Source organism: Mus musculus, chromosome 2, assembly GCF_000001635.26.
Source record: "Mus musculus strain C57BL/6J chromosome 2, GRCm38.p6 C57BL/6J".
Taxonomy (NCBI): domain Eukaryota; kingdom Metazoa; phylum Chordata; class Mammalia; order Rodentia; family Muridae; genus Mus; species Mus musculus.
The window spans coordinates 65,706,837-65,725,432 of NC_000068.7; the positions used below are offsets into that span (position 1 = coordinate 65,706,837).

General features: G+C 36.7%; 1 protein-coding gene across 5 annotated transcripts in view; it reads left to right on the plus strand.

The window, feature by feature from the left end:
• The window catches only part of Scn2a (sodium channel, voltage-gated, type II, alpha), a 146,684-nt gene that overhangs the window by 86,073 nt on the left and 42,015 nt on the right, over positions 1–18,596 (plus strand). For all 5 annotated transcript variants that reach the window (XM_017314945.1, NM_001346679.2, NM_001099298.3 and 2 more), the window contains 5 exons: positions 392–524; positions 4,871–5,109; positions 6,832–7,005; positions 8,824–9,180; positions 10,552–11,031. In XM_017314945.1, coding sequence (XP_017170434.1) covers positions 392–524; positions 4,871–5,109; positions 6,832–7,005; positions 8,824–9,180; positions 10,552–11,031 — 1,383 coding nt within the window. The remainder of the gene's footprint in view (positions 1–391; positions 525–4,870; positions 5,110–6,831; positions 7,006–8,823; positions 9,181–10,551; positions 11,032–18,596) is intronic.

The window sequence follows — 18,596 nt, forward strand, 5'->3', positions numbered from 1 at the left end:
ACAGAAGAAGGTGTTAGGTTGCCAAGGATGGGATTAGAGGCTTTATAGCCTGGTCCCACTTTCTGTTCACTGCCAGATTCCTGAGTGTAGACAGCAGATGAGTGTGACAAGCCAGTCCCCTTTTCCTGTCACTATGCCTACCCTTTCTGCTGCCATGTGGCCTCTTCCAAGTAGGCTGTACCCACTTGAAACTTCTATGAGTCAAAAAAGAGTTTCTCTTATGCTGCTTTTGTTTGCTGTTTTATCGCTGCAATGAGAAAGTAAGACACTCCTTACATCTGAGGAAGCATGTAGAACTCTTGGTTAAGTAACATCTACAACTGGAGTGCTCTGAGGTTTGTTACCGCCAAGAATAGTGATTATTTTGTTGTCTGGAATTTTGGTATTTCAGGGCACAACTACTGAAACAGAAATAAGGAAGAGGAGGTCCAGTTCTTACCATGTTTCTATGGACTTGTTGGAAGACCCTACATCAAGGCAAAGAGCAATGAGTATGGCCAGCATTTTGACCAACACTATGGAAGGTAAGTCAAAAGTTCCCCATCGTTGCTCTTTGACAGCAGGTTGTTAATGATATGACAACTGTCGCCTAAGTTTCAAGGCAATACTTCCCAACCTAGTACCAACCACATCACCACTTCTTTTAAAAGGTAAAGCGGAATTGGTGGTAGCACATAGATTTGACTCTTTTGTATAGATTGTTAAATGAGCTTCTACAAAACTGCTACAAATTGAAGGTACATTTGGAATAAGACTTCCAGACCTTACATTATAAACTCTTTAAGCTTGATGGTGATATTAGTAACAGTGCACAGATTTATGCTTATCACTATGGTGCTAACACATTTGACAAGTTACAAAATATAACATGCTAACACAAGTTATGAAATCTATTGACTCAACAAGAGTTATAAATAAAAGTGTGGATTAAGGTGCCATGCCTCATTGAAATTGTGTTCAAAATTTTACAGTTGTAGCTTTGTTCTTCTCTTCTCTTTCCTCTTTCTCTCTGTGTCTCTCTTCATCACTGATAAAATATCATAACATATCAGCTTTTACCTTGCTTGAAGCTTATAACTTTAATAGCTAACATAGTATTTACAAGGCTGGATTTCATACTACCAAAATAAAAGTTTGGAGAACAGCTTGATCTGTGATCACTTCCAGGCACTGTCACAGTTTAAATGTACTAATTTATGATTTGAATTTCATTTTTTCCAGCTAAAATGTGGACTGTAATACTCAGGCATAAAGTTGTTGTAATGGTTAAATAAGACGACACATGTAAAACACCCCCGCACTTTGCATGCTGAAGACTGTCAACAGATGCTATAGTTATTATTTGTTCTATTACGCTACTTTTGTACACTCATGTGGTTCTTTTTCCTTTTTATATTAAGTGAAATCAACAGTGGCTGTCAACTTCAATACGTGGAAGATATATTTATGTAAAATATTTTCACATATAACCTCCTTCTCTGTTGCCCATCTCTTCCTTATTTTTCCTTCCTACGTTCATATAAGATGTATTATATCTCTCCATCTTTTACAAGTCTCGCTGATTTCCATCCCCACATATGTAAAAGTATGTTTGAATATGTAAGTCAAAGTAGAAAGCTTAAAAAAGGAGCACAGGGTGAGAGAAAATGAGTGTGTGCGTGACTATTTTTTAAAACTCTTTTCAAATTTTAATAGACATATACACTGTATCTTATTCATATCTCCACTACCCTCCTTCTTTTCCCTGGCCCTCTGCCCAGCATATACCTCCCTTCCCAATAATAGTTTCTTCTGAGACTGGGTAGATTCTTAGAAAGAGTATTTTTAGTTACAATGCAACAATCTTATGATCTCAGTATCAAAAGCCTAAAAGTCATAACCAGAAAAAAATACCATAATGGATGTCTCTGTCATCATGGACAAGACATTGGTACAAGTCCCAGTTTTGGTAGAGTCCTGATCTTTTTATTGACTTCAATGGAATATTAAACTCAAGTCCATTCTTCCCCAACCTTGCCTGCTTAGCTCACACTCCTTCTCCCCCCCAGCTGCCAGTAGCTTGCTCCTCCCTATCCCTCCAGGTAAATCTTTTGAAGAGTCTCTGGTCTTCGGCTCCTTGCCATAGCAAAACCACTGAGAGGAAGGGGCCAGTGGTTCTGCTTCCGATGTCAGCAGCATGGCTGCTCCCCAAAGCAGGAAGTAGAGAAGGAGCCAGGGTAAGTCTAAACTGACAGTCATGCTTTGCACTTCTAGTAGTGTTAAGTTCAAAGTAATGTAAGGAGTAATGGAAGGGAAAAAAGAAATCAAACCATTACAAATTGGCCTTGTCAATGAATTGACCTCCAGTGCTTAGAATGGGAGCACACACAACCTCCTGCATGGAAACACGTCTCCAAGAGTTGGTTAGGATGATGAAAGCCTGATATATATTTATACTCTTTTATTTAGTTATATGTGAACAATTTGAATGTGGCAATGGCCAGATAATAATAGGCAGCAATCTTTTGCACATAACATGAATAGTAAAGCCTACTTTGATACGGTCTTGCTTGTTCAAATAATGGTGGGGCTGTTTCTTAGTTGTTATTATCTGTTTATTTAAATGTGGTTTCTTCTAAAACTTGGTTCGCCTTCCCTTTCATAAACCAGGCTTGCTAATGAGGCTGGCAACATTTGCTTTCCTTCTTTTTTACTACAGCCAACTCTTCATTACCCAAAGTAATGCACAATCCTGCTTAATGATGAGCAAAAGATATTTTAAAATGCAGAATTGTATAGAGATGTTTTGTGGATACACTTTGGTCAGTGTATATGTTGGGGTATAAGATAAAAGCACTGAAGGAATTAAGATGCAAGAGAAGATATGAACTTAGCTGCTGTTGACTCTAAGATGGAAAACCCCCACAGGAATGATGGAGAAGTGGCTGTAGTCCCCACTTGGGTGCTTCGTTTGTTCTAAAGTGGGAGATCCTCCTATGTGAAATTAATAATTGAATGATTTTATTTTAGAACTAAAAGCAACTTGGCTCCGACTTTTCCTAGTGTCAAGACCATCAGCACCTGCTGAATTTTCCCTTTGAATGTTTCTCTGATTTCTCTCTTTTTTTTATTTTTCTGTGCTATGCTATTTGCTTTTCTTATTCTACTATATCACAGCTTGTATAAATTAAGAATGGACTTTACTCTGATAGTGCATAGACAGAAATTTTGCAGCTTCTCTTCTATTATTTGTTGCAAATTATATAATTTTTTTGTTACCTCTGTGAACATGAACTTGTTTGGCAGTGTTGAAAGCGTCTATAAAGTAAAAATGCATATATAAAATAAATAATTAAAGTGGATAATAACTTTATTTATGGGAATTTTTTTGTCTGACTTAACTAAAGCATTCCTTATTTTTTACCAAATTACAAACCATAATGAATGGAAAAAAAAGTTTACTTGAAGAATTTCAGTATCCAAGGGGAAACTTGAAATGTCTAGCTTTAATGAAAGTCCACTAAAACAGTAAAGAATAAATTCATTTAAGGAAGTAATTGACCGTATTGCATAAATAAGTAGCAAATGTTCATTAGCAGAACAAATATCTAGCAACATTCTTCTCCATTTTCTATGCTGCCTCCTCCCTTATAAATTTCACTTCACTGTAAGCTCCATCAATGGTGGAGGAATGCCCTAGTTGCTACAGTAGTGCTAATGTGACTGGCCAGAGACCACATGCCAAAGAATGAAGAAGGAAAGCTTCCTTCTGTTGAGTGCTAAGAAGAGATGATCACATGTTTGTCAGAGCAGGTAATTTTCTGCAATGGTGTTGGAAGAATACACCAAACCTGGTATCCTTTCCCACTGAAGACTGTCTAAGTGATCATCTGACCAAAGAAAGAAGGAAATGATAGTTTTCTGCTTCACAGTTTCCCAGAAGACGTTGTCAATGGTTACCAAACAGGTGTCCTCTAGAAGGTCTCTTTACCACTTAATTTTAGAGGAAATGATCAAAAAGTCTTGTAGACAATTGTCAGATAAGTTTAATACTACATTGTCATTTAGCTTAAATCCTTCTTTCAAACACTGAATGCTTTCCTAACATTTTTAACATTAAATTTCATTTCATATATTTGATACAATAGTTGCAGATTTCAATGCATTAAAATGAATAGACCCAATAGAGATATATGAATTCTATGAATTTTCTGTTTTTAATCTTGTATTTTATTAATAGTACTTGAATCTCTCTTTATAAAGTGTTGGTATGCTAGCAATGAGGACCCCATTTTATTCAGTGAATTATTTTCTTTTTATAAATATTTTCTGGTTACATTGATGTCTAGAGAGAATAGAAAACTTACTGAACTTAATATGCAAGCCCCTGTAACTCAGACATTAACATTAATGTGAGAGTTTTTAACATGGCCAATTGGTTCTGTTAAGTGTTCCTCATTAGAATCCCTCCAGTGACATCTAATCCAAGAGTGTCTCTGTGACTCACCCAAGCTGTGATGATGGCTCTGGAGGAGCCTTTGCTAACACACCCCAGCCCTTGTTCTATGTGAATATGGATGACGGTGCACAGAGTGAGAACCCTGCCATTTTGTTTCTTGTAACCTTGTAGACAACTTTGAAGGATTAGTCTTGCAGATAGAGTCAGAAACTATGTGTATCTGAGAAACACTGGATAGCATTAGCCTTTCTGTGTCTACTCTCTCTGTGACTACAAACCCATAATTTTTTCCTGACTTTTACAACTGCTTATCATATCTTTTAAAAGCACCTTTAGATTGTTTATTAAAAGAATTACTGCCATTTAAACCAAAGACTGATTAATAGAACGTAAAAAAGTTTTCATGAGTGTATTTATTTTTTTCCTCCCCAGAACTTGAAGAATCCAGACAGAAATGCCCTCCATGCTGGTATAAATTTGCTAATATGTGCCTGATTTGGGACTGTTGTAAGCCATGGCTAAAGGTAAAACATGTTGTCAATCTGGTAGTGATGGATCCATTCGTTGACCTGGCCATCACCATCTGCATTGTGTTAAATACACTCTTCATGGCCATGGAGCACTACCCGATGACGGAGCAGTTCAGCAGTGTGCTGTCTGTTGGGAATTTGGTAAGACTCCTTGATGGTTCATCTTTCTACAGATTGCTTTTATTAATTTTATGTGTCACTGTCAAATAAGTTAACAGTTAATTGACTTTGTTCACCAAAGACACGAAAACATTTTTGCATGGGTTTTAAAGAATAAAAACAGGTTCCTACTTGAACTCAGTACAAAGGATTCAGAGGTTTTATGTGTAATTTGATTTAAAAGTGAATCTAAATCATTTCTTTATTGTAATGATAATTGCAATCAGGCATAATGACACATACCTGTGATCTCAGCAGTTGGGAGACAAAGGCAGGAAGATCACAAATTCTAGGCCATCTCTGCTACATAGAGAGATCCTGCCTCACTCAAAGCAAACAGAGAAAGAAACAAAAGAAAAATTAGGGCCATGAGATGGCTCCCCAAGAAGGAGCTTTCAGCAAGCCTAATGACCTAAATTGGACACTTGACCCCAAAAGCTGGAAGAGAACCAACTTCTGTAAGTTATCCATTGACCTTCACAAACATACCATTTAACACATGTGCTCCCACATACACACAAGACAAATAAATAAAACAAGATTAATAAATAAGACAAAATCTAAAAACAAGATTATGCTAGGAATAGTGGGAAAATAAGTATGTAACATATATACATATATATGCATACATATTACATTTATACATATATATAATATGAAAGGCTAATTAAGTTCTCATGTGCCTTATAACAAATATATTAAAGCATAATATACTTCTTAGACTTGAACACACACACATATATATGGTATTCATAGTATAGTATGTATATAGTATTTTATACTTTTTATTCTTTATTATGTCCTAATGACACGCTTGACATATTTCACAAATTATATATATATGTATATATCTGAGGACTCTCAAGTGAGTCAAATGATAAAGTATGTACAGTGAACACATTTCATATCAAGTTCTGAATTAAATATTATATACACTCCATCCTTTTCTGTCCTTCCTTCCCCAACTTTCTCAATGGACACCATTTTGATTTAACAGTTCACTTGAGAAAAAAGATATTGTGGAACAGCAAGTGTAGAATAAGAAGTGTTCCTGAAGAAACCTTGATCAATGTTTTCTGCCCTATTGGGTACATACCTTTTTGTAGCTTGAGGAAAGAAAATTTCACACAGAAACAACCTGTTTGACTTGTAATTGTCCCTTGCCTTAAACTCGAATTGGTCTTCTTTGGATTATTGGTATGTCTTTAAGAAAAATTATAATCAAAGATGATTTCTTTTAGCAAATCTAAGTTTTTGATTGGTTTATTCGACTACTACAGTTGGATGAGACACAGTAGCTTGGTTATCCCTATGTTTATTATAGTTTGCGTCAAGCCGCCTTAGCTCCAGTTCTTCTGCAGAGCTATGAAGAGACCAACCTATTCTACGTGGCAACTGAAGTCTGTGCTTCTGGGCAAACACTTGGTGAAGCTTTAGAGAACTAGAGAGAGCAAGCACAGTAGAGAGCAGTGTGTCCAGTGCAACTTTGTCGCAAAATCAGGGAGTTCATTTCATTACCTGAATAATAAACCTTAAGTATTATGAACAGTTATATAATGTGTTAAATATAAAACATGCAAGGACATCCATTGTTTGAACACAAACCAACCTTTAAGATTCAGAATTTATGTTTGATCTACTGTTCGTTACATTGCTTCGTTTTGAGAGCAGGTACTCCTGTAATTAACTACATTGCTCATATAGGTCTTCACTGGGATCTTCACCGCAGAAATGTTTCTCAAGATAATAGCCATGGATCCATATTATTACTTTCAAGAAGGCTGGAATATCTTTGATGGCTTTATAGTGAGCCTTAGTTTAATGGAACTCGGCTTGGCGAATGTGGAAGGACTGTCAGTTCTCCGATCTTTCCGACTGGTAACTAATTAGCAGAGTCCATACATACTTTTGTACTTTTTAGTTTTTATTGTGTCCTAATGAAAGGTTTGACATATTTCACAAATATAATATCATTTGTAAAATATGAAGACATATGATTCTTTCTATAATATATAGTTCTTTTTATATAATAGTTTTGAAAAATATATTTTTTATTCCAATGAACAGCCAATGATCTCTCTCTCTCTCTCTGAATATCAAGTGGGATGTTTAATGGAAAAAGAAAAAAGGGAGTCTCATATCAAGCCAGATTGCAATCACAATAATCAACACAGATATCTGATTTTTTTTAACCATGTGAGAGCTTCCATTACGACCTTGGATTGCTTCCTTTATCCCCTGAGAAGCTAATACTTGGAATAGGGTGTATGGGGGAGGAGAATTAAAAGACAGTACAGTCCTTGAATATTTTTCTTTCACCCAGATCAGGAAGCTATTAAACCTTCTTTCTTAGAAATGCTGCCTATAGTGCAGTGTGATAACACGGGATTATCTTTCATTTGATTTCTATATTTCATAACTATTGGTTTCTTGTTAAAATTAGAAGACTGCCTCTCATTTAACACATTTCTATTGGGGATTTGGTATGTTTTACTGTATAAACGTACCGAGCCTTTGGCTCGGTTTTATCTTCAAATAACAAAGGCTGCGTACTGTTACCAAAGAAAGGTTCTTATAGGTGACTTACTGTGAGGCTAATTAATCCCAAGACTTTGATTTGATGTCTCTTTAAGACTTTCTTTATGAATTTCAAAGTTCAAATTTGACCTGAGATCCTTAGAACTATATAATAATTCTCCCTGGTCTTCAGCAAGAGTTGTGGATCTAATTTGAATCTAGAAGTATGCAAGAATTACAGAAAGCAATTATAAGCAGTTATATGACAGGCTATATGGACAATGACTTCTTAAGAGCAATGTTCAGCAAATCTTTGTGATAAGTGCTACAATGCAGGGAACTAGGGACCACCAAATCACTACATAATCTTGCATAATGTACCAGGCTCTTTTTCATAAATTATCTCTTGGAATGAATTAAACAGCCTAGTGCTTCTACTCACTCCTCTGAGTCACTTAAGTGTCATTAAATAATATACTCCTGTCTGGATGACATTTACTTAAGCATCAGAAATAAATGCTGTTGCTATTTAACTGAGGGTGGCGCTTCAGGAGCCTCTGCAAACCAATACCTCCAATTTGCCAGGTAGAGCAATAAGGGGATATGTACACTCTGTAATGACTGCATTCTTTAGTTACTGAAGATAGCAAGGTTAAAAAAATATACCATTTAGCTTAAGCCTCCTTCTGAAGTAAATCCTAAAAGCAATTTCTAATATTATATCTAGCAAAAGATACAGCTAGATGGAAATTGTGTAAATCCTCAAAGAAATGAGTTCCCCTTTCTCTTTTAACTTGTATATGTAGTGTGTGTCCTACATCCTGATCTTCAACCACACTGAAAAACATATTCACTATAGGCTGTTAAATAAAATAATTACTTTTTTGAAAACGAGTCTCTATGAATTAACCTACATGACCTTTAAATGTCTTAGTTAAAATAAATAACGATGATAACAAAAGACAGTTCTAAAAGCTTATGTAGATAGGGTGTGTGTGTGTGTGTGTGTGTGTGTGTGTGTGTGTGTGTGTGTGTAAAATATTTGCTCCTTTTGTTAGATAATTCTTTGGCATATGAATAATCCATCTTTCTATAGTTAAGACAGATTGGCTATATAGTTCTGTCGATGTTTCTGCAGGGCAAAGCATTAATGATATTCTTACATTATTTTTTTTCCAGCTTAGAGTCTTCAAGTTGGCAAAATCCTGGCCCACACTGAATATGCTCATTAAGATCATCGGCAACTCGGTGGGCGCGCTGGGCAACCTGACCCTGGTGCTGGCCATCATCGTCTTCATTTTTGCCGTGGTCGGCATGCAGCTGTTTGGAAAGAGCTACAAGGAGTGTGTTTGCAAGATTTCCAATGATTGTGAGCTGCCGCGCTGGCACATGCATGACTTCTTCCACTCGTTCCTGATCGTGTTCCGCGTGCTGTGTGGGGAGTGGATAGAGACCATGTGGGACTGCATGGAGGTCGCAGGCCAGACCATGTGTCTTACTGTCTTCATGATGGTCATGGTGATTGGGAACCTTGTCGTAAGTAGGAAAAACACTTTTCTCCTTTTCAGTCACAGATAATATGGTTTTAACAAAGTTTGATTTAAGCACATTTTATGTTTTCGGGAGAGTTATTTGGTATTGAGTTCATTTCCAGTTGTCTTTAACATCAGATTTCAGGAGCCATAGCTGATTTAGACTTCTGTCACATGCACACCCTCCAAATGTCTCAAAATTAAAATAAAACAAGAAAATAAAGTCCAATATTGGACATTATATGGGCAGAGTCATTGATACAGGTAAAAAAATATAATAGACAAAGATATTCCAGTAATAATCCTTAAGAAATTAAATCCAAAAATAATTGTGGTACTGTAATTCAATTTTCTTACAGATAAAAATTTAAAGAGTTTATCTATTTGTCATCCAAGTAAGAAATTTAAGGATGAGTCAGAGACATATAAGTGTATTAGTAAATTTCTGAAGTGGGGAGACAGAGAGCTCCTAGTATGGCCGCCAGGAGCCATGGGAGGGCAAATGACAGAAGGTCAGAATGGCCCTGACATTATCTTTCTTCTCACTGACTTTTACCTGACACGTCAGTCACGGTCATTTGCATTGGAATTTTAGCTAAAATCTTCTGCAAGTTTCCACTTTTGAACTAAAAACCTCTGCATTTAGTCCTGTCTATATTTAATTTTGATTCCGTGTTTGAATAATTGAGGGTTGTGTCAACTAAACCCTGATTTAAAAAATGATGACAGTCATGTCCCCAGCACTGCCTAATTCCTAGTAACCTACCTAGTCTATGGACTTGGAGATTCCTGGTGATACCACAAACATCACTTTTAATTCAACATAACAGCGGTGTTATTATACCACTTTGTTATATTTATAAGTCTTGCATGAACTAGTAGCATCTACAAGGTTTTTTTTTCTTAATCAAAATTAGGAGTGTTGATCTAGCAATACATATATTTTTTAATTGAATTTAGCAAGTTACTAAGGTGAAAAAGGTTGCAATGCTGCAGAGGCCAAATCATATCCAAATATATAGTTCTATGAATCAAATTACAATAAGTGTTCAGTGTCCTACTAAATACAGATTACATGTTCAAAATAACAAGCATCCAAAATAGCTATTTCTTTTACTTGTCTAGATTCCCCAAGACATAAAGTTAGTATAGAAGTTTCATACCATGGCAGCTTAGGGATTTTGAAACAAACCCAAAATAAAAAGAGTATGAGTAGTGTTTGCTATCAGCCAGCCATTTGTTTGTTTTTACTTTTCTTTGCTGTGTTCTGGGAGACCTTGTCTTTAATGGGATGTATGAAGACAATTCCACGTCTTACAACTAAAGCAAGGGACACAACAGGGTGTCTGATTGCTCTTCCTCCACTTTTTTGTAGGTTCTGAACCTCTTCTTGGCCTTGCTCCTCAGTTCTTTCAGCTCGGACAACCTGGCTGCCACAGATGACGATAACGAAATGAACAACCTCCAGATAGCCGTGGGAAGGATGCAGAAGGGGATTGATTTTGTTAAAAGGAAGATACGTGAATTCATTCAGAAAGCCTTTGTCAGAAAGCAGAAAGCTCTAGATGAAATCAAACCCCTTGAAGATCTGAATAACAAGAAAGACAGTTGTATCTCCAACCACACAACCATAGAAATAGGCAAGGACCTGAATTACCTCAAAGATGGAAACGGGACGACCAGTGGCATAGGCAGCAGTGTGGAGAAGTACGTGGTAGATGAGAGTGATTACATGTCATTCATCAACAACCCCAGCCTCACCGTGACTGTGCCCATTGCTGTGGGAGAGTCTGACTTTGAAAACTTAAATACAGAAGAATTCAGCAGTGAATCAGATATGGAAGAAAGCAAGGAGGTAGGAAATTTAAAATAAAAGAGATATTTGGGTATGTATTTCTGTGGCTTCAACACTATTAGATACATTATAGTACATATTGCTTCCCTGTAAGAAAATAAGAAATATCTACTGTAATATTTATATAGTAAGGTGTTTGATAATATTGTTATTCTTGCTATGCAAATGTTATCATGACTTTAATTTTCAAATATTCACTTTCCAAACTCATAATGTTAATATGAATTTTTCTAAGCATTTTCAAAATAAGTATAGATAATATATCAGTGTATACACATTCATCCTTATAGTTCACCACAACAGTGGTTTTAGTGTGTACTAAAAGGTAACTAATGGGGAGGAGGTTCTTATTCTCATTTTCTTATATTCTTGCCTGTTATGAAATACTGCATAAAAGAATAGTATTCATTTTTCCCAGACCTATTAACTCATGCTAAAGTTGACTTTGATTAACTTTCATGTTTCCTAAAGTTGATTTTGTTTTTAAAGGATGAGAAGTTTGGGGTAGGGAAGAGTACTAAACACTTGTCTAAGCCAATTGAGTGCAGCCAACCTCCTTAGACACAGAAATCCTCCATATGTGATTGAACGCAGATTCTGAACTTTATAATATAGTCTTTGCCTTATGAGATGGTTATGAATACCAGTGAATGATTTTGTTGTGTTTTGCTACTAACCCCTTGAATTAATGGAAAAACTGAGGCACTGTCTATTTTCAATGTCTAAACCAACTGTTTCTTGAAGGGTAGATAAATGGATGGACTTAGAGGTTGAGAGTTGTTTGAATTGAGTGCTCTTTTGTGCTTTCCCCAAATTCACTTGCCCCTTTATCGGCTTTCTAGAGTGCCTTGACTATATCATTTCAAATCCATGCCCTAATTCTGTAGGCTAACTCTTCTGCTATTTTGACAATATTTAATGCAATTCATGTCATGATTTTTAAATGCCTGTGTCACTTCTTAACTCTTCTGAATAATGTTGACTCCATGCTAGAGCGATAATCTTTCAGAGAGAAATTCTGTGGTGTAATAACGGTGACCTTCACTTCTGACCATTCTTACTTCTCACAGGGGTGAGACCAAGCTGGCGCCATCAAGAATGCCGCTCTGGTGTTTTTTAAGCAGCCAGAGGCTCGAGCCATCACTTTTGCCCAGGTTACCCAAGCAAGTTGCACATATATAAATATAATCAGTGTCGAAATGACTTGACTGGCCTGCATGTTACTCAGCTGCGTCCCTTACCCATCCATTGGCAGTAATAAGCACAGCTGCTCCTAGGTCGGGTCATTTAAAGCATGGTCAGGCAAGGCTGACAACCCCAACTTTTTTCTATTGTTTTAAGAAAACCGAATTCAGTTGCTAATTTCTTTATGTAGAATTTAATAGAGAGTATACACTTATTTAAAAGTGAGCATGCATGCCTTAGTGGACTTCGTAACTTCCAAATAATGTCACAAGTTTCGAACATGCTAGCAGCCCAGAAAAGGATTGTAGATGCTCTCCCCAAAACACTGAAGCTTTCTGTTCTCTGCCCCTTTGGTTTTATATTTTTTTCCTTCTATAACTTTTAAAATACATCCCCAGCAAGTGTGCTCTGTAGGTAATATTTTGCTCCGAGTCTGCAGGGTAATATGCAAATTAAAGCAATCTCTCACCCACATGCAAACTTCCCAACTGACTTACAATGTGATAATAATGTAAATGAATGGGAGTGTTTGCATTTCGCTGCCAGCAGCAAGGGTATAATTTTCATCCACTTCATTTTAGGGAAAAGGGCAATGCTTTATTTAGCAATTGACCAAATGCTTTTGCATTTAGGATGATTCTCTTGGAGATTCTGTTTATATTTACTCTTAAAATTCCTAGAATGAAAGAAAAGGAAATAAACTTCGAGTCCACCAAAAATAAAAACAAAAAGTGAAGATAAACTTCTACCTACCTTCAAATGCTGTGCCCATTCAGAAAATGGACCTGGGGTCCTTTGTCCTCACCTCCTTTATCCACTGGAATTTCATTTGTCTTCCCCCTTCACCACAGCACCTCTCAAATTTTGTCCATGACACAGTATTTTCATATACCCTGTGCATAAACACTTCCACAGGAAAATCAGAGCAGGTGCTTGTCTCCTCCTTTGTTGTTTTTAATGAGATAACTCCCACATTGTGTGTAATGATGCTGGGAGCCCTTTTTATTTTCACTATTTAAGATTGAATTCACAATTCTGGGCACAGGAATATTTAAACCAAGTTGTTTTTTTCCAGTTTTATCACTTTTGTAGAAATGTTAGTAAGATACTTTATCACTTAGAAATAGTGGCATTAAAACTGTAAAATAACTTGTAATAAAAGCACATTGAGCCTTTTTTGAAAGGAGGAAATATCATAATGTCATTAAAACATTCTTCAATATGTGGGAAGAAAATTCTATTGGTAGTACCCCTGATTCACAGAAAGTGAGAACTTACATATCAGAAGGACAGTGTATGCAATAGCTAAGACACAGCTTCTTCCCCTGTTATATACTAATTCCTCATTACCTTTGGGGTAATGATTTGCTTGTCATTCCTTATAAGGTTAAGATGCCTTTGTCTCTGAAGAGTCCACTTTCCAGTTCCTCTAGGGAAAGGCACTTGGGAGAAATGGCTGTCAAGTACTCAGCCCTCTGAAGTGTTGAGGCATTAGATCAAGAGTAAATATGTTGGAATACAGATAAGGCAACAATTTGGTTGTTACTACTTCTTATAATTTTGAATTTCTTGTGAAAAATCTTTCAGAGTCTCTTTGGGAAATGTAGTTCTACACCTTAAAAGAGCTTTCGAAATCCCAACCTGGGAAACATGATGGAGGCAGAAGTATGTAGGTCAGATCTGAGCACGCATGGGTGGGGATGATAACCCTGGATAACTCAAGACTTTTGTCATGAAATGAGCAGCCCTTGTGGGAAAGATTCTCAGTGGGGTAGCGATAAAGCTAAAATGGGCCAGACACATTGGTAACCTTCTAGAGGTAGGCCGTCACAATGTAAGTCTCTTTTGTAACTTTAGGAAAGATTTTTAAGTCTCTTATCTACGTTTTCAAGTTTGTAATAAAATGCCCATTACAAATCAGAAAATGATTTTCTAGATAAATCACCATAATAGCTTAACTTCATGATTAAAAACAAAAGTGTTCACATGAGATACTTAATGTGAAATACACTTTTCTTAACATCTCTCCAATCAGGACTTACTTATGTTTAAAATTATCTATTTTCTGGATGGCTAGTAGTTTGACACAAACAAGTTTAATAATAATTTATTGTTGATATAGAAAATAAAAGTTAAAGATATAACCTTTAAGATTAAAACACTTGACAGTAGGGTCTGGATTGGTAAAATGCTGCCTTTCAAGCATAAGGACATGGACTGGGATCTTCAGAGCCCACGCAAAACCCGTGTAACATGAATGGCTGCAACCCTAGCACTCAGGGGACACAGGAACAAGAGGGTGCTTGGTGCTTTCTGGCTAGTCAGCCTCTCCAAGTTACTGAGTTCCATTCAGTAAGAGACCCTGACTCAAAAAATTAAGGTAGAGAGCAATGGAGGAACCCACTATATCACCTTTACATACACACACACATCCACATACATGTGCACATGCACTAACATATACATATGCACATACCCACATAACTAACACTCACCTCAAAGCATGAAGTAGTGCATTTTGGTATTACTAGATCATTAAATGGGACACGATTCTTCCTTGCTCAGCTTACACATTTTGAATAACTGAGTGATAACATCACTGATATGAAGTGTTCATAAAATGTGGTTTTTACACGCACGTGTTTTATATATCTGTATGACTGCTTCTGGTTTATAAAGCATACCTCAGTGACTACTTTTATGTGACCTTTCTAATATCCCAACCTTGTAGCTCACCTGTACTTCATTCAAGTTTAACTAGGCACACACCCTCTAACAGTACCCTTCTACCCATTTATTTCCTGATAGGTTCGGTATGTGTAGCACTAAGGAAACTGTATCTAAACTGTGTCTATGTGCCACACATCTATAATTTGATGCCTTACTTTGTAATACTTCAAGGTGTATAATGCCCAGCCTGGGGTACTACCAGGAAGCCTAGAATGGAAACTTCTTATTAAGAACATAAGCTCCTACAGTTATTTAACAGTGATATCCACTGGACAGCTCTAAGTGGCAAATACACACTATGGTCAGGTTCATCACAACTAGGAACTCATCTGAAGCTGATGCTTTTTATGTTGATTCATTTAATGTTGTGGGATTTTTAATACATTTTAACCCACATATTTTATTGAAATGATGACATTTAACTCCTATACAACAAAACCATTGAGTTGCTATAAAGAAAGATTTTACTATTCATTGTATTTTTTGTTATAAATCTTGAGTATAATTTATGATAAGGGTTTTTTTTTTATTCATGAGATATTCCAATGTATGTTTCTCTCATACTACATTACCACAGACAAGAGCTAAGAACAAGATGTGACACTGAGGTTCCTAGTTATGATTCATAGAAGTCAGCAGTGTTATAAACACTATCTATAACCTACAGTGTTGAATCATATACCCACTCTACTAAATCTTCCAGACTATTTAAGGTTGAGTTTAGTTGTGAATCATCAGAGAAACTTCCTAGAACACTGTAGAAGAATAGCGCGCAGAAAGTCTAGGGCATAGCCACTAATTAATTCTGACATTGACAAAGTGACTAAGCCCACTGGATAGTGGTGCGATGGCTTAATGTGCAGCATGGTCTTTGCTGTAGTAAATCGAGTAGCACATGGAAAAGTATACACACCGACAGTGTGTGGAAGGCGCTATGCTATTGCATTCTGGGGAAGATGAGATTGCAGCTGCTCCTAAAGGGGTTCCATTCACTGTGGAACAGCAGATCTACAGACTTCGTGTAGAAAGAATGGAAACGAAAACAAACAAACAAACAAACAAACAACTGATTTAGTAATTATCCTGATAGCTAACCTTACAGACTCCTATTTAGGGATTCTTGGCAGCTTGATTTTCAGACAGCACTCAGTTTCAAGAGTTGTTGATCAACATTTTAACATACTTGACTCTTTGAGGAACCTTGATATTCTGCAGTTAATGACATCCCTGTGAATGCAGAAGAACCAGACAGAAAGCAGCAAAAGTAGTAGAGGCTGAAGTTCATAAATGGACCACAAGGTCACTCATCCATTCACATAAGAAACACTCACTAAGGACAAGCTTTGATGAAAGGTGAAAGAGATATGCTAATGACAGAAACATGGTCTTCTGTCTCAAAGTCAAAGTGAGTGATGTACATATTCTAGCAACACAAAATACATCTGAAGTTGCACTTTGTGTAAAGGGAATAACCTGACTCTTGAAGTTCATTGAAATTGTGCTGTTGCTTCCTTATTGGTAGTAAGGTGCCTCATTGTGATGAAAGGAGTTGTGTATATTCTATTTCACTATGACGTGAAGAAGAGGAAATACAAAGGTTCCTAGAATAATTTTCTAAAAGATAAGTCCTGTAATTATTTTTTAAAAAAACACACATGAAGAGAATTCTTCTTTACATGGGGGCATAATGGAGAAAATTGACATTCTCTGATATTTCTTTAATTTCAACAAGCTATTTAAAAGCAAGTGATTGGCTTCGTCACTTTGTTTACTCACTGAAAAGCAACCTGGGACTTGAGAGTAGCTCTGAGGACTGAACTGTGTTTGTTATTACCTCACCCATAGGCCTTAGGGTACTATTCTTGCTCCCAAATATCTTACAAGTATGTTGGCAAAACTTGAGTTTCTCTCTCTGAAATACTTTGCTTCATGAAAGATCAAAATGAGTGGTAAATCACAAAAAGTTATGAAATCCCAGAACACTGAAATCAGGGAAATGGTGGAATGGGAGAAATCAGGAACTGGAGGTTACTCATAAAAAGGAGGAAAGACAATGGTGGCAAGATAGTGAAAACCTGAATGGGTGCTGGTGACACAGGTCATTATGACATCTTTTAAAATGTGGGCAACCCAGATAACATGGCAGTTAAGAGTGATAGCTGGTGCTGCAGGGATCCTATGGAAACTTCTAAAGATTTTGAAACAAGATTTCCTGTGACATTTTATGTGGTGTTAAGACTTTGTTCTGTTAAGAAGCCACCTATACAGCCACCTATGCATTCACGGCTAAATAATATTTATTAAGCAACTACTACATACTACTGATTGTGCTAGTTAACTTTCCTATTGCTTGATGGAATACTCAAGTAGCAACTTAAGGAAGCATGGATGTATTTTGAGGATACAGTCCATCAGAGGAAGTAGGTATAACAGCCAGAGTATGAGACAACTGGCTACATAGCATCCATGGTCAAAAAGCACAGAACAATGATTGCTGGCTCTCAGCTCATCTTCACCATTTATTTAGCTAAGACCCCAGCCCATGGGATGTACTGTCCATGGAAGGGGTGGATCTTCCTGCCTCAGTTAATTCCATTTCACAGATAAGCTCAGAGATGTGTCTAGAACCTGCCAAGTTGTCAATCAAATCAAACGTTACACTGATGCCGATATAGCCTGTGGACATGAAGATGCACCAGGGTTTTTACATTGGGAGTTCCATTCTGCACGTCCAGTGCTATCCACATTATTAAAAGGGATATTTTCCATTCTTACTGCATGTAGTGAGGTCAGATGTGACTGTAGTTCAGTGTGCCTGGTTATCTGTGTTGTGTCTCCAAAGACTATAAATTTAAAAGCCTGTGTTGTGAGGCTCCTGAGGTATAACAACTTCATGTCAGAGAAATCTCCAAAAGTGATGAATGTTTTAGGAGTCAATGACAGGACTCCAAACCGAAGTATACTTATGGAAGAAATAGTCAGACCTGAAAGAAAGGAAATAAAATTAGGGGGGGGCACCCTGAAAACTTGGGAATACTTGTAACCAATTTTATTTTGGTATTTCATCAAAGAAAAAATATACATTCAAATTATAATGGCAAAGAGATCATCTGCTCAATGACATAAAATTTGCAGTAAGGAGAAAGTCAACTCCTAGCTTTTAACTGTATTGTTTTTTAAGATAACATTTAAAGTAATCACAAGCCTAAGTCTTAGAAAGCAGAAGTATGTAATATTTTTGCATCAACTACTGGTATTGTTAAAGTAAAGACATTTTAATCTCATATAAATGTACATAATACTTTCTTCATATGAACTCAAAACACATTAAGTCAACACTTCATAAAAATAATGATTTTCATAAATAAAGGAATCATCATATTAGGGAAAAATCCATATTATTCTTATCCAAACGATGAGTAGAATCTTTCCGGTACAAACTCTAGCTTCCATTTGATTCCAGTGTTCCATGCGTCAGTGTTCATTCTCTCCTGTGCTTCCCTCATCCTCTTGGTAAAGGAGCTTCCTCAGCTCGGCCGGCCATCTCCAAATGTTATGCACTCATGGGAATAACATTGTAATAGGTTCGAGAATGCTGTGGCCTAAACTACTCTGGTTCCATGTGGCACTCGCACCTGGCCCTGCACCAT